Source organism: Gorilla gorilla, chromosome 11 (assembly GCF_029281585.2).
Source record: "Gorilla gorilla gorilla isolate KB3781 chromosome 11, NHGRI_mGorGor1-v2.1_pri, whole genome shotgun sequence".
Taxonomy (NCBI): Eukaryota; Metazoa; Chordata; class Mammalia; order Primates; family Hominidae; genus Gorilla; species Gorilla gorilla.
In genome coordinates this window covers 134,885,420-134,910,057 of record NC_073235.2, presented here as the reverse complement: position 1 = coordinate 134,910,057, position 24,638 = coordinate 134,885,420, and the positions used below count along the sequence as shown (strand labels likewise).

The 24,638-nt window shown below is 43.5% G+C and overlaps 1 protein-coding gene across 4 annotated transcripts in view; it reads right to left on the bottom strand.

The window, feature by feature from the left end:
• DIS3L2 (DIS3 like 3'-5' exoribonuclease 2) overlaps positions 1 to 24,638 on the bottom strand; it is a 365,113-nt gene that overhangs the window by 113,497 nt on the left and 226,978 nt on the right. For all 4 annotated transcript variants that reach the window (XM_055379766.2, XM_055379768.2, XM_055379769.2 and 1 more), the window contains exon 10: positions 11,760 to 11,839. In XM_055379766.2, the coding sequence (XP_055235741.1) occupies positions 11,760 to 11,839 (80 nt within the window). The remainder of the gene's footprint in view (positions 1 to 11,759; positions 11,840 to 24,638) is intronic.

Genomic DNA, 24,638 nt, shown 5'->3' with positions numbered 1-24,638 from the left:
GTCAGGAGTTCCAGACCAACCTGACCAACATGGTGAAACCCTGTTTCTGCTAAAAATACAAAAACTAGCCAGGCACAGTGGCGTGTGCCTGTAATCCCAGATACTCAGGAGGCTGAGGCAGGAGAATTGCTTGAAACCAGGAAGCAGAGGTTGCAGTGAGCCGAGATCACACCACCACACTCCAGCCTGAGTGACAGAGCAAGACTCCATCTCAAAAAAAAAAGAAAAGAAAAGAAATGACTTCGCATGCAAGAGGAACGTAGGAGTAACAGCATTCGAAGCACTGGGCATCATGAAGATGTCAGAGACAAAACCCAGAAATGCATCCAAGCAGAAAATTGCCCTGAAGTGGAATTTTTCTTTTCTTTTTTTGAGACGGAGTTTCACTCTCGTCACCCCGGCTGGAGTACACTGGTGCGATCTCGGCTCACTGCAACCTCCACCTCCCAGGTTCAACCGATTCTCCCACCTCAGCCTCCTGAGTAGCTGGGATTACAGGCGCCCACCATGCCCAGCTAATTTTTATATTTTTAGTAGAGACAGGGTTTCACTATGTTGGCCAGGCTGGTCTCTAACTCCTGACCTCAGGTGATCCACACGCCTTGGTCTCCCGAAGTGCTGGGATTACAGGTGTGAGCCACTGTGCCCAGCTGGAATTTTTCTTTTCCAAGATCTACTGATGAGTGATCAGGGTTCCCCTCTAAAATACAAAGCGCAGATTTTATCCTCTTCAGTGAGCTGAATCCTGAAATGCTGCATTTCAAAAGGATGTCCTTCCTGAAAATTGAAGACTGTACCATGGGAGGCACCTCACATTTAATTAGGAAAGTTTAATCTGTTAGCTGTTGGAAACATAAACATATGTAGCTTAAAAATAAGATCTACATGCACCATTTAATTTAACAAAAAACGATGCTTAAAATCTACATATAAAGTTGACTTTCATTTTTAAACTGTCACCTGATTTCTGAATTCCGGTCCCTTGGCGTTATCTCCATATACCAATTTAACCTCCCAACTACATTCCCAAGAGATGAAAATTAAAAACGAACTTTCTTTTTTTTTTTTTTTTTTTGAGATGAAGTCTTGTTCTGTCACCCAGGCTGGAGCACAGTGGCACGATCTTGGCTCACTGTAGCCTCCGCCTCCCGGATTCAAGCAATTCTCCTGCCTCAGCCTCCTGAGTAGCTGGGACTACAGGTATGTGCCAGCAGACCAGCTAATTTTGTATTTTTTTAGTAGAGACGGGGTTTCTCCATGTTGGCCAGGCTGGTCTCCAACTCCTGACATCAGGTGATCCACCCGCCTCAGCCTCCCAAAGTGCTGGGATTACAGGAATGAGCCACCATGCCGACCCTAAAAATAAACTCTAATTTCCAGTGTCTCACCAACATGGCATTAAGATCTATCTGCTACCAAAGGAATACTTAGATTTTTATACTATCAAATTTCTATTTCTTTTCTTTTTTTTTAGATGGAGTCTCGCTTTGTCACCCATGCGGGAGTGCAGTGGTGCGATCTTGGCTCACTGCAACCTATGCCTCCCGGGTTCAAGCGATTCTCTTGCCTCAGCCTTCCGAGTAGCTGGGATTACAGGCGCGTGCCACCACACCCAGCTAATTTTTATATTTTTAGTAGACACGGGGTTTCACTATGTTGGTCAGGCTGGTCTCGAATCTTGCCCTGGTGATCTGCCCGCCTCGGCCTCCCTAAAGTGCTGGGATTACAGGCATGATCCACCGCGCCCAGCCCTCAAATTTCTATTTCTCCCAACTTATAGGTGAGCACTGCCACTGAAGAGATACTTGGTGTTTGTTTGTTTATTTATTTATTTATTATTTAACAACACCAAGAGATACTTGGTGTTGTTAGAGACAGCCTCACTGTATTGCCCAGCCTGGAGTGCAGTGGCACCATCTTGGCTCACTGCAGGCTTGAACCCCCAGGCTCAAGTGGTCTTCCCACCTCAGCCTCCCACGTGGCTAGGACTACAGACGCGCATCACTATGCCCAGCTTATTTATTTATTTATTTATTTATTTATTTATTTTTCTGTAGAGACTGGGTTTTGCTACGTTGCTCAGGCTGGTTTTGAACTCTTGGCGTTAAGTGAGCCTCCTATCTTGGTCTCCCAAAATGCTAGGATTATAGGTGTAAGCCACTGCAGCTAGCACTGTACTTGGTGTTTAAAGGCATTTCTTAACTAGTAAGACTATTTGCCAGTATAACTAAAGGGAAAAAAAAATTTGGCTTTTAGATCACAAATTTTGTTTTACTACCATGTTAGGGTTCATTCAGGAAGTTAATTTTATCAGAAAATCAGCACTTATTGAATTTGAAAATAGCAAGGATACAGGCAGGAGGGAGGTGGAGGAAATGACAAGATAAAATGAAGACATGAGTTGCTGTGGAAGCCTGTAGGGATGAAAAGAGAAGAGCAGTGCAGACCACGCAAGACACCTGGCAAGGAAATAAGAGGAAGGAAGTGAGCCTCACATGGGCCAATTCACAGAGCTGCAGTAACAGCAGCATGAACATAAGATAAATCCAATGATCTTATAGGTACCACTGAGACACGACAGATGGAGTGAAACACTTGAATGGAATAAGGGAAAGGTATGCCCAATTCCAAAGAAATAGACTTATTTTAGGAGAGAAAGTGGATGAGACTTATATGTCAGGATACAAACCCACAGGCAACCCACAAAACAAGGACAGAAGTACATGGAAATAAAGGGGCAAGGCAAGAACCAGAAAAAGGAGTGAAACACTGAAGGTATGCAATAGGTTGCCTGGCTAGATCTGACTAGACCAAACAATTTTAAAATGCAGGGTAGCAACCAGGAAGTAGAGATATCCAAGGTACTCAGGAAGTAGAGATATCCAAGGAACACCCTGCTCTTAGGAAATAAGCAAAAAAGGGAATTAAATCCAGAAGTAATGATGGTTATTGCTATATCCAAGACATGAAGAATACTTTCTGGTAGGAGAAACAGAAACAATGCATTCTGCTAGGAGGAAAGGAAAGTTCTGCGGAGGTTTATGTTGTTCTTAGAAGGCGATTTCATCTGACAGAAGGAGGCAGGGAGGCAAGACCTTGTAAGCAGAGGGAAAGGAGCAGGCAGAGGCCTGGAGGCAGGAAAGGGCACAGGAGATCAGCAGAGCCTGCAGTGACCAGCCCCCACTGTGCGTGTGTTAAGGGAAGCAGCGCTGGGAAGTGGGGTGGCAGGAGAGGAGGCTGAGGACTCATCTTAAAGGGCTTTGGTAACAAAGGTCTGCTAAAGAACTGCAGACCTAACCCATAGGTACAAGCAGGTTTTCAAACAGAAAAGCTACATGATCTGGTCCTTGTGCGTGCCACGTAGGAAAGATAACTAGACAGCAAGGTGGACAGGAGACAGTGAGGAGGGAGGGAAATTACTGAAAAGACCATGACAACAGTCTGGAGACGAAAAGGAATCAAATGTGATTCCAAGATTACTTTGTAAAACTTTGGTTGATTAGACGCCATCATAAAAGCCATCATAAAAGCAAGGGGCGGAGAAGAAACAGGCTCAGAGGGACCCTTGTCCTGCTGCCCCTCCAGCTCTCCCTCCCACGAAACTCCCAAGTTTGGTCTTGAACTCCTGGCCTCAAATGATCCTCCCACCTCGGCCTCCCAAAGTGCTAAGATTACAGGTGTGAGCCATCACACCCGGCCTGAAACCTCCAAGAATGGATCACTGCAACCTCTGCTCCCACACCTCGGAGGCTGAGAATTACTGAAGAAAAATCTCATTATCCTCCAGACTTTGTAGGATTCAAACCCAGACATACCTCAGCAGTGTTTGCCAATGCTTTGTCTGATGGATTCCTGGTCAGTTCTCTATACTATCTGTGATGTGCACGTGACATGGACATATATGGGTGTGTGCGCGTGCATGTTCATCCGCAGTTCCTCGCTTATGACTCCTACAGCCCTTATTACAGTCTTTTGTTAAAATGTTGGAGAGCTTTAGGCCACTGAATCTCTCTTTCTCCTGCCCTCCTTTCACCCGTTTCTTTTTCTCCCCAAGGCAGGACTCTAATCTTCCCCTCTTCCCATTAAAATGTTCTCTGACCTACCTTGTCTGATTGTGGGTTGGAAGACTTCCATTTCAAAAGGGGTCCTGCCCTATATCCTGGAAGAGGGAATGCTGCACAGAGAGGCCAAGAAGCATCTGCACAGGCCTTACTGGGTTTCTCCACTCAGTCTGTCACTGAGATCAAATGCTTTTCGCCCAGTCACATTTCTACATGGGTGTCCATGCTTCAATCATGCCTATCGAATGAAGCCTCCATAAAAGGCCCAATAGGACAGGGTTCAGAGAGGTTCTGGAGAGCTGAACACATGCAGGTTCCTGGAGGGTGGCATGCCTGGGGAAGGCATGGAAGCTCCACATCCCTTCCCCCATACCTCGCCCTAGGCAACTGTTTATCTGGATCCTTTGCAATATCTTTTATAATAAACCACTAAACTTAAGCGTTTCCCTGAGTTTTCCGTGAGCCACTCTAGCAAATTTATGAAACTCAAGGAGGGGGTTGCAGGATCCCAAACTTATAGCTGGTCAGTCAGAATCACCAGTAAACCAACCTGGAGCCTGCAATTGGCATCAGAAGTGTGAGGCAGTCTTGTGGGACCAGGTGCTCAATCTTTGGAATCTGATGCTATCTCCAGGCGGAGAATATCAGAACTGAATTGGATGACAACCTGCTGGCATATGCTGCAGAACTAATTGCTTGCTTGGTGTATGGCAAAAAAGCACCCAAGTATTTGGTCATAGCAGTCTTCTGTGTTGATTGTTGCAGGGTGGCAGCAGGGGAAAGGCAGTCTGGATTGTTTTTTCCCACTCAGACTATCTCCTTCACCACTCCGTCAGCCCTCTCAGCAGCATTCGGCTTTCTACTTCACAGTGGAAGCAGGTATGGCCAGGTGTGATCCCTCATCAGCAGGAACCCATCAACTACGTCTTGCCTCTCTGTCTCATAGAAAGAGGTGTTGTGGCCAGGCGCGGTGGCTCACACCTTTAATCCCAGCACTTTGGGAGGCCGAGGCAGGCGGATCACAAAGTCAGGAGTTCGAGACCAGCCTGGCCAATATGGTGAAACCCCATCTCTACTAAAAATACAAAAATTAGCCAGGCGTGGTGGCGGGCGCCTGTAGTCCCGGCTACTCGGGAGGCTAAGGAAGGAGAATCACTTGAACCCAGGAGGGGGAGGTTGCAGTGTGCAGAGATTGCACCACTGCCCTCCAGCCTGGGCGACAGAGCGAGACTCCATCAAAAGAGGCGAGGGGAGGGGAGAGGAGAGGAGGTGTTCTTCCTTGTCCTCACCTTCCACTTATGCTCTGATTCATCTCCCACCTTCTTCTTCAAGACCCTGCAAAACGATCAACTCTTCTCATGCCTGTGTTTTCAACTTTTCCTTCTCTGTCATCTCCTAGTTCTCAACATAAACATATCAAATATCTTGCATCTTAAAAGCAAAGAAAAAAGCCACCTTTGACCTATGTTAGTTAGCAAGTGATGAGTGGTGAGAAAAAAAAAATGGAAAGGTGGCTAGGTGAGAGGGGTGGAATCAGAGGCAGAATGGCTAGGGAGGCTTCACGGAGAAGGTGACCAATCAAACCTGAAAGGGAGAGGTCAGCCATGTGGCTTTGCAGGGAAAGGGGAAACCAGGCACAGGGGACACCAAGTGCAAAGGTTGTAGAGCATGAGAGGGGAACTGATGCCTGAAGGGCTGGGCAGTGAAAGATGAGTTAAAAAGGCGACTGGAGAAGAAAAGCCCACATTTAGAGCCAAGAGCAGGCAGGGTCCTTTGAGTCCAAGGAAGAGTGAGTGAATTTCGAGGAGGAATAGCAGACTAAAGTGAATTTCAAGTGCTGTAGAGATGCTTAGTGAACTGAGGCTGGGGCAACCTGTTGCAGCCAGCATTCTGAAGCCACACTGTAAAAGGGATAAGGAATACACGGGAAGTGAGAAAGCAACGGGAAGTGAGAAAGCAACAGCAAGTAAAGACAACTCTTCCAAGGTGTCCTGACAGACACAAGTGAAAGTTCTAGAGCTGGAGCAGAGTACGGGAAGGTTTTATAGGATGAGGGAGACTTCAGTTGGTACAGCAAGAGGAGGAAGCAGGGCAAAGGGAAATGTAAAGGGGCTGGGGTGAATGATTGCAGGGGAAAAGTCTTCCCAGAGGTGAGAAAAGAGCCCAGGAAGAGGGTCTGGCCTGGCTGCTAGAGACATGCATGAACCTTTTCACTCAGAAGCTCCAGGGCTCTCACATGTCCCGTTTCTTCCCAGTAGCAGGTCCAGTGACTTCATCTCAGCCCTTTGCTCTTTAAAACAACTACCACCCCAACCTATCCCTCAGGTTTTCTAGCCAAAGCCTGGCACACAAGGGGACACAAGAATTTCTGGCTCCTACTTCCTCACTGCCTCCAAAGGTGATCAGTCAATATAGGAAATTCTCAGCAAGGTGACAAACACAGCCATTTGAGGAGCCAGAGAGTTTATTAGGAATTCTCTGAAATCCTTACAGGCACTGCTCCTAGACTCTCACTCTATTCCCTTATTGCTATGGGCTCCCAGGAACAAAGCTGTCTGCTCCATCCTCCCCAAAAAACGTCATGCAACCAGGCAGGCTGCAGAGACAATCCAGGCAGGAAGACTGGTGCTTCCTTGAGCACAGTAGGTAATGTGCACCCCAGAGGCCGCTTAGGCTGGATGCTGTTCTAACTTAGCCAAATATTTTCTATGCAGATAGTGGGACAGATCCTTGTTTTTTTGAGTCAGAGGGCTGCACTCTGTGGGGATGGGAAATGTGAGCGGGCAGCAGAGCAGAGGGCTGTGCACCCGGGGCTGTAGTTTCATGGTTCAGAGAGGAAAGCAGCAAGGAGGAGGAGAGATGGACACGAGGGATGTGACTATGATATCCAGCAGGGCATTCCATAAAGACCTCTGCTAAATTGTGGTTAAGGTGTAAACTCCAATTTCCAGAAAGCCTCAAGGATAAGTGGATATGTTTATTTCTTCTCATTCATTTATTCATTCACTCCTTTTCCCCTAGTGGTTTTTGGTATGTCCACAAAGTTGTGCAACTATCAATTATCTAATTCCAGAACATTTTCGTCACCCAAAAAGAAACTGAAACCCATTAACCATCATTCCCCATTCCCATTCATTCATTTCTAAGGCCGGGCTAGGGTAACCCTGTAAGTTCAACAGCAGAGTACATGTTAGAGAATACAACTTTAGAGAAACAAGATGCTGGAGAAGTGAAGTTCAATTTCCTGCAGGATCTGCTGGGAGCCCGAATCAACGAAAAGCGAATAAAGTTCCTAGCTTGTCAGGCTGACAATTTTCCCTCAGAGACTAAGGCAAAGCCACAATGCTTGACTAATTGAAGAGAATGGGTAGCTGTTACTCTGAACCCAGTCCTGACCAATAAGGAGGAACTGGCAAGGAGAGAGCAGGCCCTGATAGCCAGGGAGGCGCAGTCTGGATACAGGTAGCCATGTACTTCAGACTTCATAAAAGCAGAAGTGACTCCATGACATGGGAGATGGGCTCACACCTCATAACCCACTGGACACCAAAGAATATTTAGGATGCTAAGTTGAGAATTTTTGACTCAGAAGACACACGATAACTGTTATCTAGTAACTGATAGGTTGTCAAATGAGACACTAGATTTGTTCTATAGGGGCCCGAGAGGCATAAATGGGACTAATGAGTGGAAAATTCCAGGCAGAGAGCAGTGTTTCAGATTATTACAGGGAAGGATTTCCTAATAGTCAAGCAATCTTAAGGCAGAATGAATTGCCTCTAAGGTAGAAAGTTCAAATGCAGTCTGGACATTCCATAAGTGGATGCTGTGGAGGTAATTCGAAAACCAGAGAGTGATCTGACAACTGTGGCATTCCCACACTTCAGCGTTGAGGTCAGCTGTGAGGTATGCTGCAAGTGATCTGTACAATAATAAAACACTGAGGCACACGATTTACTGTCTCCAGATTCTGGGTTATCACTATAACGCCACTCCTATTCACTTACATTACTAAATATTTTCTTGAACAAAGGTGAAAAACTCTACATTGCTGGGTAATGCTCTCACAGGAGTGTTCTCCTGAAGTGTGTTTTTAGGATAAGAAAAGTGGAGAATTACCAGGTTGGAAACCAGTAGAATCCCTTCCAAGCTGAGATTTCATGAAGATAGGTGGCACCCTCTCCTCCGCCTGCAACCTAATTATGATCTATTGGTAGACAGGTGGTCACTGTGATTTGCTGAATTGATCACTGGAGTGTTTCACCTGACAGACACTGGTAACAAGTCCTGGGAGTACATCTGAACTCTACCAGAAGGGAAAGTAAGGACTAGGTATGTTATATTTGTCTGCTTTTCACAGAATGGTCATTCAGATAATTTTAATAAAACCAAAGGAAAGTTAAACTTTACACTTAAAAAAAAAAAAAAAACTACAGATGATATAAATAGACCGAGAAAACACTATTTACACTATTTGTTTTTTGAAACATTGAACATTTTTCCCCCTAAGCAAGAATTGACATGAACTGGTAACTACCTCAACCTGAACTTAGCCAACCTCACCCCAATCCAAACTGGAATTGACTTTCCCTTTTCAACTCCTTGGATAAATGGCCCTGGCAGAAACTGTTGTCACAAAGGCCAACTGTAGAAGTGCCACCATAAAACTGTTTGCCTGACCAACTCAGGCCTTTTCAGAGTCTTCCCTGACTCCTTTTCCATGTCCTTTTCCTGCTGCTCTGCCAAACTGCTCCTCAGGAATGCAAGAAAAACTAAGCGGATGGAAGGTATCTGATCACCTGGTGCAGTAGGCTACTGAGCAGCCTGTGATTTCTGGCACCTCATAATATTTTTGTATTACAAAATTTTTTTCATTATACAACTATTATTGCCACATTATAAAAATTTGGAAACTAGAGAAAGGAAAAAAAATCACTTATGATCCCATCATTCGAATAAAATCACTGCATTTTGGTGCATTGCTTCCTCTCCTCCCGGGCTCTTTGTATATAGTTCCACGGACTGCATCTATTTAGCTTGTTTATACACACCTCAGCTCCCCTACAAAGAATTTGCAGCAACTAACATAAATAACATCAGACAGACAACTCCATGCCAACATACTCTCTCCCAAGCCAGCTTGTACTCCTGATTCCCATTTCTAACTTATGGGTTCCATCTCCCAGTCATCCAGGTTGAAACCTTGGCACCATCTTGGACTCCTCTCCCTCAACCCCAACATTCATTTCCATAGATCCTTCTGTCATTATCCCTTTCTCACATCTGTCCTTCCCACTCCAACCCCCCCTATTGATTTTGCTACCATCTAGTCCAGGTCCACAACTATTGCAATATTTCTCTGACTCATTCCCCAGCCTCTAGTTTCTCTCCTTTTCCTTGCAATGCTAAATTATTTTCCTCTTTTTGAATGCTCTCTTGCTGAACAACATCTGCTTGCCTTTCCATTGTCTAACAAACAAAAAACACTATTTGGTCTGAAAATTTGTCCCGAATTTGTCCCCAATCTATCTTTCCTATCATATCTTTGACCACTTCCTCTATGAAACCTCTGCTGACACACTTGGGCCCTAGACATAAAACCACAGTGTATGCAGTGAGTAGGGCAGGACATGTGCCTGCTCCCTGGAGTCCCTGCAAGGTGCAGGGTTCCAGGCCAGCTGAGACAGAGGAACAGGTAGCAGATGTATCCGTCTGCTATTATCAACTATGAAAATGGACAAAACGAATGAAGCAATTGTGTCTAAGCATTACACAAACAGTAGAGGTGTGAACCTAGAGGTAAGGAAAATATGAGGAATGAGGTCCATGGTCACCTGGCTTTCAGCCTAGGGGCACTTTCCACACTGTGGCTCAGGGAAGTGGTGTCTATATGCCGAGCAGGTATGCCTAAGCCTCTGCATGCAACAGAGATTGCTAAGAATGTAAGAAATCAAGCCAGTACTTGCTTTTTGAAGTAGGCTGCTTCAATTCTGGATTTTAAAAAGATACAATTTCTCTAAAATTTCCAGGGGACCTTTTCTCTTGTTTCTTTCAGTTTTCTTTAGTTGAAAATATTGAGGCTCGGCACAGTGGCTCGTGCTTGTAATCCCATAGTGGCTCGTGCTTTGGGAGGCCCAGGCAGGAAGATTGCTTGAGCTTGGGAGTTCAAGGCTGCAATGAGCCACTGCATTCCAGCCTGGGTGACAGAGTGATACTCTGTCTCTAAAAATCGATTAATTAATTTTTAAAAAGAAAATGTTGAGCAATCTTGCCCATAGTTTCAAGGAAGATAAAACCAGTCTTAGGCAATGTCTTCTATCTCTCAGCCTTCTATCTACTAAGCTTCCCCATCTATTATAGTAGAGAAGAGATTACATACTGAACCTACGGTGTTCTGTGTCAGTGGGAGATATGAACATCTTTGCAATGTTTTAAAAGACTAGGCCACTAGGCCATCAACACTTGGTGGCAGACTGAAACTGCAAGGGTGGATATCCACATTGGGCAAATGTCAAAGACCATGTTAGTGCCAAGGCCATCTCTGAGGATGACCAAAGCCAAAGCAGTCATCCAGAAGCCACCCTAGAGAGGGGCAAGAAGTAGGTAAAAACTAGAAGTAGCACATCTGGGGCATTAGAAAAGGGATTGGGGGTGCTGGGCATGGTGGTTGACGCCTGTGATGACAGAACTTTGGGAAGCTGAGGTGGATGGATCACTTGAGCCCAGGAGTTCAAGACCAGCCTGGGCAACATGGTGAAACCCCATCTCTACCACAAATACAAAATATTAGCCAGGCTTGGTGGCACACACCTGTAGTCTCAGCTACTTGAGAGGCTGAGGTGGGAAGATCACCTGAGCTTGGAAGATTGAGGCTGCAGTGAGCTATGATCATGCCACTACACTCCAGCCTGGGCAAAAGAGTGAGACTCTGTTGAGAAGAGGAGGGGAGGGGAAGGGAGAGGGAGAGGGGGAGGTGGAGGAGGAGGAGGAGGGGGGATTGGAAGGGTTCACTTTTCTCATATCCTACACATTTTTTCTTTGAGAGTCAATTGCTGCATTCCCTTCCTCCAACTATAATTTCCAAAGACAACTAGCCTCAATCCCACTTTTACCTGCTCAGTAACATCCCAAAAGAATGTTTAAAGAGCCCTTATCAGTTTGCCTTTCTCAACTTGCTGGATAGATGAAAACCTACTGGGAGTAGCCCAAGCTTCTCCAGCTCAGCCCTAGAGAGGCAGTTCTCAGGGAAGGTGTTCCTGCTACCCACCGAGAAGCATGCCTTTGAAGACTACCCCTTCAATCACGTTATTTGGTGTTAAATTCAGGTAAAGAACCCTATGTCTCTCCCAAGCAGAGCCCTTACAAGCTTTCTTTCTGTGATACCTTACACCAACACTGGAACTATCTGAAGGGCCAAGGCTTGGAATTCATTCCTTTGCACTCACTGTTGCCCCTTCTGAAGCCCAAGAAGAGTCTAGTGGGAGGATATTTCTCATCCTCACCCTCACCAATGTCACCACAGGAACACAATCTTAAGGTCACATAGTTGTAAAGGCTCAGAGGCCTATGGCAAGTTCAGGCACAAAGCAAACCTAGCCTTGCACAGTATGCTGCCTAGGCAGCACAGGGCAGCCAGGCAAACCACACAGGCATGCAGACTGCCTGCTACCCAAGATGCTATAGAAATTTCCATCCTACCATCAGCGAGTGGCTTGCAGGAGAGGGCATCATCGAGGTCTCGGGCGGTTGATGGGTCAATGGTGAAGATACAGTCTTTTCTAGGAAAGAGTGAAGAAACAATTAGCAATGCCACAAATAATAGCAACTTTACCCCACCACAGTACAGCTTTAAAGAACAGTGAATTTTGCATATGTGCTCTGTTAGGGAAAGTGAAAAATAACTAACTTCTATGAGAATGAGATCTTTAGTTAAATGTGAGACTGAGAAGAGACAAATGGGTGAGTGACTTTCTCTTCCTCTGTGTGAAATGGCACCTACTTCTCCTTCACCCCAAGCCAGAAGAGATGTGAGTGGGTGAAAATCAGGCTGCTTCCATGAACGAGGCTTCTCAAGAAGAGTTGGCCAACAAGAGGGGCAAGTTACTTTGGTAAATTACTCTTCAATTTACACTTTGGTAAAATATCCTTCTCCAGTGGCTGATGGGAAGCTGCCCTTTAAGGACCTCTATGAAGATAATTTACTGTTCATTCTCCTATATTGAAAAAAATGGGGGTATGCCAAAGAATAAATCATCTGACTTGTGATACAGGTGGATGGGACCCAACAATAAGCTTCGCAAAAAAACTTTGGGCCGTAGAGTTAACCATAATAGAAGTCTACCTGGAAACAGCACAAATCACAGTTTGTTTCCACAGAATAATTATATATTTCAACCAAGCTCATACCAAGTACACCATGTGCCCATTTATCTTTGCACAATATCCTTATGAACATCACACTCTTACCCTGTGAAACTCCCAGACATTCTCATTCTGTTTTACAGTTTCCCATATAGCATGCCTGACTCAATCCACCCATTCCCACCATGTAAACACCTAAAGATCTTGGCAGCAGCTGTCCTTGGCTCTCCATACCTCCAGCCTTTCCTGCCCGAGGACTGCCTGGAGATTGGGGTATTCTGCAGCAACTGCCCTTCTGCCCCCATGCCACACTCTAGTCGGTGCTCACTGCTTCCGAGGTTCTTCCTCCACTCCATCCAGTACTAGCAGTGCACTGCCACCATTTCTCTGTCTTTTCCTCATTCATCAACACTGATGATGTTGCCCATACTTGTACTAACCATGGTAAGACAGGCTTTGTTCTTAAAGACTTCTTCCCTGGTGTTGCTCCTCTGTTCAAAACCTCCTTGGCAGCAGTGAGCTATAATTGGGCCACTGCACTCCAGCCTGGACAACAGAGCGAGACCCTGTCTTCAGAGGCTGCCAAGCTGCTCTAATGCTGGCCTGCCACAAGCTCTCGGGACCTTTCTCTATCCGACTCTTAACTGTCCACTTACCCTACTCCTAGTAACTCCCAACAGCCCTCTCTAATCCTAACCACAATACTTCGATCCTAAGAGAGTATTAATTATAAGATGTGCCATCAATTCTGTAACAGCTTTTGGAGAAATAAAAACCCCACCACATTAAATATATACATTAATTTTAAGATACTTCAGAATTTCAGAAATGTCAAATGTTTAAAAAATAATAATAACCTTTTTTTTCTTGTATGGCTCACTGCAGCCTCAACCTCTTGAGCTCAAATAATCCTCCCACCTCAGACTCCCAAGCAGCTGAGAGTATAGGTGCATGCCACCACACCGGAGTAGTTTTAAAACTTTTTGTAGAAACAGGATCTCACTCTGTTCCCCAGGCTGATCTCAAACTCCTGGCTTCAAGGGACCCTCTCAACTTGGCCTCCCAAAGTGCTGGGATTACAGGTGTGAGCTACGATGCCCAACCCAAAAAGTAATCTTAAATGGTAAATGGATAACCAGACTGTGGTATACCCCCAAAATGGAACAGTATTTAGCAACAAAAATTAACAAATTATTCATAAATGCAACAGCCTGGATGAATCTCAAAGGTACTGAACTAAGTGAAAAGAGCCACTCTCAAAAAGAAAGCAAAGCACTTTGGGAGGCCAAGGTGGGCAGATCACCTGAGGTCGGGAGTTCAAAACCAGACTGGCCAACACGGTGAAACCCTGTTTCTACTAAAAATACAAAAATTAGCCGGGCATGGTGGCACACGCCTGTAGTCCCAGCTACTCAGGAGACTGAGACAGGAAAATTGTTTGAACCTGGGAGGTGGCGGTTGCAATGAGCCAAGATTGTGCCACTGCATTCCAGCCTGGGCAACAGAGCAAGACTTGGTCCCAAAAACAAAAACAAAAAAGGGTGGGGGGAGGAGAGGGGAGGAGAGGGGAGAAGAAGAGGAGAGGAGAAGAGGAGAGGAACGGAACGGAACGAAAACAGAGATAAGACAGGGAGCAGATCAGTGGTTGCCAGAACTGGGAAAGGTACACTTGTGCGGGGGCAGCAGGGGGAGTGGAACTAAATCTATGCATGTCTTAAAATTCACAGAATTTTACATACAGCAAAAGAAGGTCAATTTTAATGTTTACTTTTTTAAAAATTCATGTGACTTTCAAATCAAGAGTAAAACATATATGTTAAATATTCATAGGGTTGATCGATGGGTGCTAGATTTATGGATTAATTTTTTTCCCTTTAATGTGTACTTTTTCATATTTTTAAAATTTTTCACTGCAATTGAATATTACTTTGGTAAATGGAAAAAATCAAAACTATAGAGAATCTTCCTCAGTCAAAAAACAATTGATCAGATATGTATTATTGTTTGTTTGTACATATATTGTTTGTACATATATTTAGCTATCTTGTAACATTTGTTACAAGATGCATTTGGCTTAATATAGTTAATGGCTCTAAGATTATGGATCTGGTAAAAACTGTGTCCCCACTGGACACTAAGAAAATAGGGCAGGGAAAGGTAGGTGCCATTCAGGTGGAGGGAACGAGAGCATTTAGAGTGCAGATCCCAGAAAGGGTGATTAATCAGGAGACCCACTCTCCCTCTAAATATTTCGAGGAGAGTCACACACAGTGTAGGCAACATGAAGGTTGAAGCCTCAAGATATACAGAAGTAATTTTGGTTCCACTATGTAAAAGAGGTTGTAAGCAAGAGTGCCAGAGGAGAAGAGAAACACTGATCTCCTGGAATGCGTGCTCCGAGGGCTGTGTTCCCAGAGCCTTGAACAGAGGCTGCACCTCAGACATGTTTGTTGAATGAACAGATGGATGGTAATAGGAAGTGCCCAGGAGGTGAAATCAGACCTGGCACCACAGCAATGGGCTGTAATTGATGAGGATCTTGAACTTGGCTCACAAGGTGAAGAAGGAAGTGTCCACTTCTTTCTCCTTTTGATATCTCCCATAAAATCTAACCAAATGTTTTATATACACTGAGTACTCAATAAAAAATACTTGTATAACTGAAACTAAAAAGTCAGACATGGTAGTAGGAATGTTTGGGTCTTCTTCTTTCATCATAATGACATCATAAAAAGCCAAAAAAATGTTCCCCTAGTCAAAATCAAAAAGAACTCCATTAGCTTGGTTGGGGGTGGGAAGCCATCATTTACTAGGTTACTTGGAGGGTTGACTAGGAAGTTTTAATTTCTTAAAATTAAACGTCTCTGGGTGCTTTGAGACTTTCATTTCTACGGATCCAGTGCATGAATGATAATTCCCATTTAGACATTTCCAGCCTGAAGTTGATCCAACCATATGTGACCGTGTAAGACTTTGTTAGTTTGTAAATGTCTTCTTTGGGAGCACCCACAACTGCTTTCTAAGAAAAATCCTAGACTAGCCTGTAAGGACTCAAACCAACTCTCTATTACCTTTAACACTTTTTAAAAATCTGCTGTTAAACCAGAAACATAAAAGTCTAAATTAAAATGGAACCTGACAAACAGTACTCAGGAAGGCTTGCTTGCTGGAAAGATAAGCCATCCAAACATTATTCCTGATCAGGAATTGGCAAACCATACTACACTGGTCAAATCTGGCCTGCCACTTGTTTGTGAGTGACCTGCAAGATGAGAACAGTTTTTGCATGTTTAAATGACTAAAAAATAAAAAATCAAAAGAAGAATACTATTTTGTGACACAAAAATGATTGTGGAAATTCAAATTGCACTACGCACAAATAAAGCTTTATCGTACACAGCCACACTTTTTCTATACAATGGCAGTGTTGACCAGTTGTGACAGACAGCTGTTTTAATTGTGCCTGAAATATTTCCTATGTGACCCTTCACAGGAAGTTTGCTGACCCCTGTTTTAGATCAATGTTTCTGAATGTGCCAATTAAGTGTTTTAATTTTTTTAAAAAAGATCTTATGATTAAGTCAGTTTGGGAAATACTGGGCTGATTTCTTAATTGTAGGACTTCGAGGAGCCTTTAATATGCCGGTATCAACAGTTCTTGACCAACTCATTTGCTCCTGGCACTTCTTTGTGGGACAGCATCTCCCAGAACCAAGATTCCTCAAGGGAGCACCTTTGGAGATGCGAAGAACTGCACTGAAATGCCCTGCACAGGCCTCCCATGGTGCCCTTGTCCTACTTGGGGCTTTGTCACCAAGCCTACCCCAAGGGACACTGCAAGAAGTCAACCAAATGACTATGCTATCACTGTAGGGAAGCAGGGAGAACAAGGGCCCATTTGACCATGTAGCATCCTTTTATAGAGTACACTTATGGGGGAAGTTGATGCAGTATAAGGAAACACTCTTCTTGTGACAATCTGTATCTTACAGACACACAAATTTTATCCTTGATGGCTTCCCTTTTTATGCTATATGAACTGTCTGCTGTACAAAATAAAATAAATAAACTTTAAAAAGTTTTCCTTTTTGCTTTGGCTGCTAGGAAACTCAGAAAACCTTCCTAACTTGCCTCTAGGAGATTTTATTTATAGTTTGCACTTTGTGAACTAACCCTTATCCTGGCTGTGCCTAATTTTCCTACTCTCGTGTTCCTTTTACCTCATTTCCTAATTTTTAAAAAAACACTTGCTGGGCACGGTGGCTCATGGCTGTAATTCCAGCACTTTGGGAGGCCGCGGTGGGCAGACTGCTTGAGTCCAGGAGTTCAAGACCTCCCTGGGCAACATGGTGAAACCCTGTTTCTACAACAAATACAAAAATTAGCCATTGTGGTGGCATGACCATGTAGTCCCAGCTACTCAGGAGACTACTCCTGAGAAGTAGGAGTAGTCTACTATTACGTCCAGTTAGTAGTAGAAGTGGGAGAATCGCTTGAGTCTGGGAGGCAGAAGTTGCAATAAGCTGAGATCACGCCACTGCACTCTAGCCTGGGTGACAGAGCAAGACCCTGTCTCAAAAAACAAACAACAACAAAAAATTCACTGCATTTTATATATATATATATATGTAAACTGCCTTCAAATATTTTTGGATAAAAGCAGGGTATAACTAAATACATATGTATATTGAGAGATTACAACATTCCAGAATCATGTGTTGAGGGGATGCTGGAAGACAGAAAGATGCAGCCTAGACTACTAAGAGAATGAACCTCTCGACAGCAAAACTCAGAGGGCTCTCAGAAAGTATTTCTACTGTAGCAGCAGACTCCAAGCTTCCTCTCTCACTATGGAAAATTGGGAGAAGCAAAGGAACGGTGAGTGACCCTGACAAACCCCAGTCCTCAGTGCTGAGAGCCAGTGATTTAATCTGTTGTCATCACCGCAATTACGAGCCTGCCACGATGTGCTGCATGAGGGCTCCTTCTGCTTGCAAGCCGCAGTGGCTAGGAGCTGCTGGCCTCAGCACTTGGGAGCCCAGCCCCGTGCGGTGGGGTTGAGGGTGATGGAGGCGGTGCACTGTGCAGCTGTTACACTCAGTTAACATGCTTGGGATTTTACTGGCTCCTTTTCTGGAAGGCTTTGGTCTCACAACCTGCAGGGAGCAGCCTGGCCTGCCAGCTTTTAGAACCTGTGAGACCAAATATTTAAAGAGTTCCGCAACAATGGTTAGAAAGAACCTAACCCTGACCCGCAGAAAATAAAGTGCCAGGTAGGGGAGGGAAAGAATGAGACTCCAGTTCATGAGGCTGCAGAATTCCAATTCAGAGCAACGTTATGTAACCAAAATTTCTGAAGGCACGTGACTGAAGGGCTTAGGAGAACTTTTTAAAGAGACAGAAAACTTCTAAGATTGTGTTTTACCCAAAGCCATTGGTCTGGGAATGAACACATGAAGAGTAAGTCTTCTATAATCCCTTAAAACCTCGCCAAGAACCCTAGGAAATAACAAAAGCTTAGAAATAATTTCTGTTCCTTTGTCACTTACACTCTTCCTCTGACCCTGCACCCTCAGCCTCCTCAAGGTATTAACATCTCTACCTCCTTTAAGCTGGAAGAAGCTGTCTAGTCGCCACAGCAACATTTACTCACCACTTTGTCATTATTCACCTCACCGGATTTTGGCCATGGCCCCTACCACATCACAGAAACTGTTCTCCCCAAGGTCGCAGATGCTGCCAGATTAAGCATCTTAAAGCATGCATTGGTCAAAAACCTTCATCAACTCCTTACCGAGAAAAATAGAAAGTCAGCTTAGGGTTTAAAGCCCTTCATGACCCAGCCCCAACCTGTACTTTTCCAGTTAGACTGCATGCTCCCGCTATGTCCCTCATGTGCTAAATTCTTCTCTACACCCTCTGCTTTCTGAAATGTTGTTTGTGCTGTTCCTATACTGGGCTACTTAACTCTACCAATCTCCAATGTCTAAGACCTACCTTGCAGTTAAAGGCCTGGCTGCAATGCCAGCTTTTTTCCAGTAAACCCCCACAGCCCCAAAGAATAGAAGCCACCTCTCCCCCACGCGCCCTACCCACGCCTGCAACCTGCCTCTCTCTGATGGCAACAGCCACTGTCTCTGGCATGTTGGTGGCCACTTATGGACATGTCTTATCACTGTGACAGGCTGGGAGCCAGTATCAGGTCTGGTCATGAGATTGGACTGTCTTTATATCCCTTCCAGCACATTGAAGGCACATATGTAATGAATAGCTGATGGACAGATGAATGAAAAAACGACCAAAGGGCTCTTGTGGAGCACTTTTCCACTCAATTTTGCCACTGTGTCTTGGGAAATACATTTAGGATTAGAACTCATGACTTCCTGGCATTCAATCCTGTGGTCACACCACAGTGTTATTGTTTCCAAGGGTGTCCTTTTCTGTCTTCATCCCATCTTCTTTTCTCATAAAACAGTGTTTTACAAACTGTGGTTCAGGGACCACTTCCAGATTAACAAAATTTATAGACGCCCTCCTCTGTCCGTGACTCTGGGTCTGTCTCCGTGCTAGCAAGCAATTCTGGGGAGGAGGATCTGGGTCAATGATGAAGAATGGGTGAAAAGGAATGGAAAAAAAATTAAGAAATAACCTTAAGTGGATAAAGAATAAAACTTTCAGTCCAACACTTTCTTAGATTAGATGGCATCACAGTTTATATAGAAATCAGCAAATTTTATGTAAACTGTAGAAGGAAAAACAACTGAAGAGCTGGATCATTCACCCACAGGGATGTGTTCCCAATTGTACCATTGCAGAGAGCCCAGCCAGATGGGTGCTGTGACATTCCAGTACAATCAGATGCTGAATTCATCTAAGCCTCCATTTCACAGAGCTGGGATCATCATTCAAACCTAGGTCTGTCCCCTTGTTCAGTGGGGCTGCGCCTTTTCTTTTTTTCGACGGTAGTTGCCAATATCATAATACTGTTTCACGCACTTCTACTCACACAAAAGATGCTAAGAAGCAGACACAAATCGCAAATTTTTCACAACAGGAAAAGTCTATGGTCTATTTAGAGCAGAAAGTGACCTTGGTCCATTTGCCTCCACTTCCCCAGCCTCACCACACTCAGTGGTAAAGTGACACTTAATGAGGCCATATGGCCAGCAGAAAGAAATGATGCAGCACTGTGGGCAGGCCCTTTTCACTGGACCAGGTGTTTCTAACCTCGGGTCCTCAGAAAGGTCAACTCAAGCGTTAGCAGAATTCTACACCAAGTGAATGTGGTTATTAAGTTCTTTTATTTTTTAAAGGATAGTGATGAAACTTAATCCAAACAAACTGAAATGTTCTGCCATGTTACATCCCTTTACTCATTGGTTCTACTCACCGGTTCAATGAACCTCTCATTGTTCTATGTTTTTTTTCTGTTTGTTTGTTTTTGAGATGGAATCTTGCTCTGTCGCCAGGCTGGAGTGCAGTGGCGCAATCTCTGCTCACTGCAACCTCTGCCTCCCAGGTTCAAGCGATTCTCCTGCCACAGCCTCCCAAGTAGCTGGGACTACAGGTGCGTGCCACCACACTCAGCTAATTTTTGCATTTTTTAGTAGAGATGGGGTTTCACCATGTTGGCCAGGATGGTCTCAATCTCTTGACCTCGTGATCCGCCCACCTTGGCCTCCCAAAATGCTGGGATTACAAGCGTGAGCCATCACGCCTCTTTTTATACTTTAAAAAAACAACATCCTGAAGCAGAGGACAAAGGACAGGATGGGTCTGGAACTGTGGGAGCCAGAGATCAAGGGATGGGCCAGGAAAGCCATGGTTTAAACCCAGAAAATATGTTCAAATTCATTTTCTTCCCCTTAATTTTCATTTGAAGAATGTTAAACTTTCAGGAAAGTTGAAAGAATAGTAAAATGAACATCCATATACCCTTCATCAAGATTCATCAAATTTCAACATTTTGCCATATTGGCTTTATCTTTTTTCCTCCTTCCATCCCTCCCTTCCTGTGTCTAGCTAGTTGTTTCATGTGTTTATTTTTGACCTCTGAATTACCAAGAAGTATGTCACAGAGATGGTGATACTTTCCCTCTCCATACTTTAACATGCATTGTCCAAAACTAAGGGCATTCTTCCATAGAACCACAACACTAACACCACAGTCAAGATTAATACTTTCATATCACCCAATTCATAGACCACGTTTAAATGTCTTTGACTATTCCCAAAAAGTCTCTTTTGCTTTTAGTTTTCCTCCTGATCCAGGATCTAATCAAAGTTTCCACAATGTATTTGGTAGTTATGTCTCTTTAGCCTGTTTCTTGCTCAACTATCTTTTGTTTTTCAAATATAACGTTGCTTTTTTATTCTGAAGAGTCCAGGTCAGTTGTCTTGTAAAGCGTCTTATGTTCTGGATTTATTAGATTGTTTCCTCACAGAAGGAGGAAGAAAGGGATAGACAGAAATAAATCAAATGTGACAAAATTCATCTCCTCTGCATTTCCTATAAATGGAAAGTTGGGTAAAAAGGCTTGACTAGATTCATGGTGAACATTCTGGCCTCAAATTTTCACAGGTGATGATGTGCATACCTTCAGAAGGCACAAAATGTTAGGCTGCCAGGTTGGATTACTTGGTTAAGGTGCTAATAGCTAGAATTGTGTATGTTAAGGCTACCTTTTACCCTTTGTAAATAATAAGAAACCTACAGAATGAGACTTAGAGATCATGTGAATATCCTGCTCTCAAAAACCTTTTTGGGGCCAGGCACGGTGGCTCACGCCTGTAATCCCAGCACTTTGGGAGGCCGAGGTGGGCAAATCACCTGAGGTCAGAAGTTCGAGGCCAGCCTGGCCAACATGGTGAAACTCCGTCTCTTCTAAAAATAGCCAGGCATGGTGGTCGACACCTGTAATCCCAGCTACTCGGGAAGCTGAGCCAGGAGAATTGCTTGAACCCAGGAGGCGGAGTTTGCAGTGAGTTGAGATCGTGCCACTGCACTCCAGCCTGGTCAACAGACAAGACTCCATCTCAAAAAAAAACCTTTTGGTCAATGGTTTCAGCATCTAGATGACTTGACTTTTGCCTGAATGAATCATAGCCTTGTAAATTATAAAATGTTTGCTAATCCTATAATATCTCCTACATTTGCTGGCTATCTTCTATTAAAAGAAGTTTTTTCCTGCCCCCAATTTTTTTTTTTAGTGTCATTACAAACTCATTGATTTTTTAAAAAAATTCACTGTGTTATAATCCATTACCACGACTACCACTACTATTCTTTTTGATACATAAATTTTCCCAAATTAGGCTGGTGGGAGCCCTTTCAAGTGAGCCTCTATATCCCTGTGGCAAGTCTCACAAGCTGTACAATCCCTGCCCCAGGTTTATAATTACCGACTTCCCTAAGGAGCCCAGATTCCTTCTGGTGGGAATGGCATTTAGAAACCAGGATGGGGCATAAGATATGCTCATTGCCTCCAGGCCCTTTCAGCTAGCAGAGTTAGAAAATGTTGGGTTGAATCACATGAAATTGTTAATATTTGACTATTTGTGGCCTAAAAACTGGCAATTTCATGTGGTTCAACCTAAATGCTGTTTAAAAATCATGAGTTCATATTGACATCCCCAACTGAAATCTAATACCATAAAGTTCTTATCTCCCCCATTCCATATTTATATCTTTCCTTTTCCAGTTCCCAATGGCCTTGATATTCAAAACTGTTTCAGAATTACAACGCCAACACCACTCACAACAACAAACCTATTAAGTTTGACTTCTTTGGTGGTTTATCCTTAGAATATACTCACTATGGGTATATAGTTCGAGTGCTTAAAAGTTACTTGAATTCTTTTTTCTGTAGGTGCTGATGCTATACATTTGAAAAACATTAGGCCCATTTGTTTTTGCTTGATTTCAATTTTAGAAATTTTGCTTTTACCACCTTTTAGATTATATTACTGAATATTTAAAACTTTAAATGGTTCAAAAGTTAGCATACTCAAAAGAAGTCTCATTCCCATCTCTATCATTCCCCCAGCTCTTCCCTCTCCCCTATAAATAATTATTTTCATCATTTTCTGGTTTACCCTTTCTGTGTTTGTTTTCCTTTTTCATACATATATAGATAGATACATTTTTCTCATTTTCTCTTCTTTCTTACACAAATAATCAAATACTACTACTTCTCTCTTCATTTTGCTTTTTGCACTTAATAATAAATCCTAGAAATCACTCTGTATCAGTTCAGGGACCAGAATCACAGAATAATCAAATTGGAAGGTTACCCTACTCCAAATCTTATCCTCTGAATGCCCCCAAACAAAAACCAAGCACACAGATAAACCCACATCTTGAAAGCTGGGATGGGGAGGTGAGAGGAAGAGTTCACTGCATCATTAGGCAATAATTAGATAGCTCTACCTGTTAGGAATCGCCTTTACATACTGAATTGAAATCTGACTCCGAGAAACTTCAAAATTCAGGCCCTTCATGGCCACAAAGAATTAGCTGACTCCCTCTGATACCATACAGCTCTTCAAACATGACTTTTTTCAAGAAATATGCCCATTCCTTTCTTTTCTAAACTGTTTATAACTGTGAATAATTGTAGCCTTTTTCATAAATTTTCACTTACTTAGTGTCAAGAACAAGTCCAAGTTGTAGGAACCAGTAGAACATCAATGTGAAGAAGATATCAGAGGTCAAGAGAAAGACAAGAAATGCTACACCCAACAAATATTTAGTGGCTATCTACTGCTTTCGGGGTTTGGGACACATTTGAGAACAGACAAAGATTTCCACGGGGAGGAGACAGAAAATAAACAGTACTGAAATTCATTGCTATGGAGGAAAAAAAAAGAAACATTAGAATGCAGTAAGGGGCACTGAAAGTACTGATTACAATTATGAATAGGATATACAGGGTAGGCTTCACTGAGAAGATAGCATGTGAAGACGACTCAAAGGAGGTGCAGAAGTAACGCCTGGGCTATCTGGGGAAGAAGAACTTGGGCAAAGGCCCGGAATCCACCAAGTTAGTTTACCTGAAAGCACTGAACTACTGGACACAACTCAACCAAGAGAGTTTGTATGCAGGGCAGAGATGGCTTGGTCTCTGACTCTTTTATTTCCTGTCCAAGAAGATTTATAGCTAGGCTTGCTGGTGTTCAGAATGCAGCTTTCCATGCCTAAGGGTGCAATGAGGGCAGCCGAGTCCCACCAGGCCAGAAAGTCTCTCTATCCGAAGCTCTCTCTGAACATCTCTTTCTTCTTTTATCTCTGGTAGTAGTTTACCTATAATCCAGATTTAAAATATCAGATTGCAGTTACTTTAAAACAGCCTATGAGAACACTAATTAATACAAATTAAGTTTTAAAATCAAACAAAACAAAGGGGCTGTAAGCTTCCAGGAAATAATACCACAGAAGGATCAAATACCTAAGCCCCTAAATATAAAGTGTTAAGAGTTAAAGTATAAAAAGTTCTATACAATCTATAAAATCTTCTCAGATTTTATAAACATAGGAGAGGTCTTCAACATACGAGAAATCTTATTCTCATTAAAAACACTTTTTTTTCTCTATTTCCTAGAGATGGCCCTTAAAAGGGGATAGAATTGTAACAATGGTGGGTGTTATTTTTACTCTCACTTTGTGGGTGGGGAAACTGAGGCCCAGAAGGATTAAGTAACTTGCTCAAGGTCAAAGAAGCCCAAGGTCACAGAACTGCAGAGCTATGACTCAAAGGGACAGGAATTCACCAAATAAGTCAATTAGACCAAGTTCTATTTCAATGAGAGTTGAAATCTCCCCTACTTCTACCCTTAATTCCAGACTTTTCTTTTTTTTTTTTTTTAATGAGATGGAGTCTCACTCTGTCACCCAGGCTGGAGTGCAGTGGTGCGGTCTCCGCTCACTGCAACCTCCACCTCCCGGGTTCAAGCGATTCTCCTGCCTCAGCCTGCCAAGTAGCTAGGAGCACGTGCCACCACACCTAGCTAATTTTTATATTTTTGTAGAGACGGGGTTTCGCCATGTTGGCCAGGATGGTCTCAATCTCCTGACCTCATAATCTGCCTGCCTCAGCCTCCCAAAGTGCTGGAATTACAGGCTCGAGCCACCGCGCCCAGCCAGAATTCCAGACTTTATCTTAAGATTTAAAAACTCTGGATGTATTTTGGCAAAAGTAATAACTTATCCCAAATCTC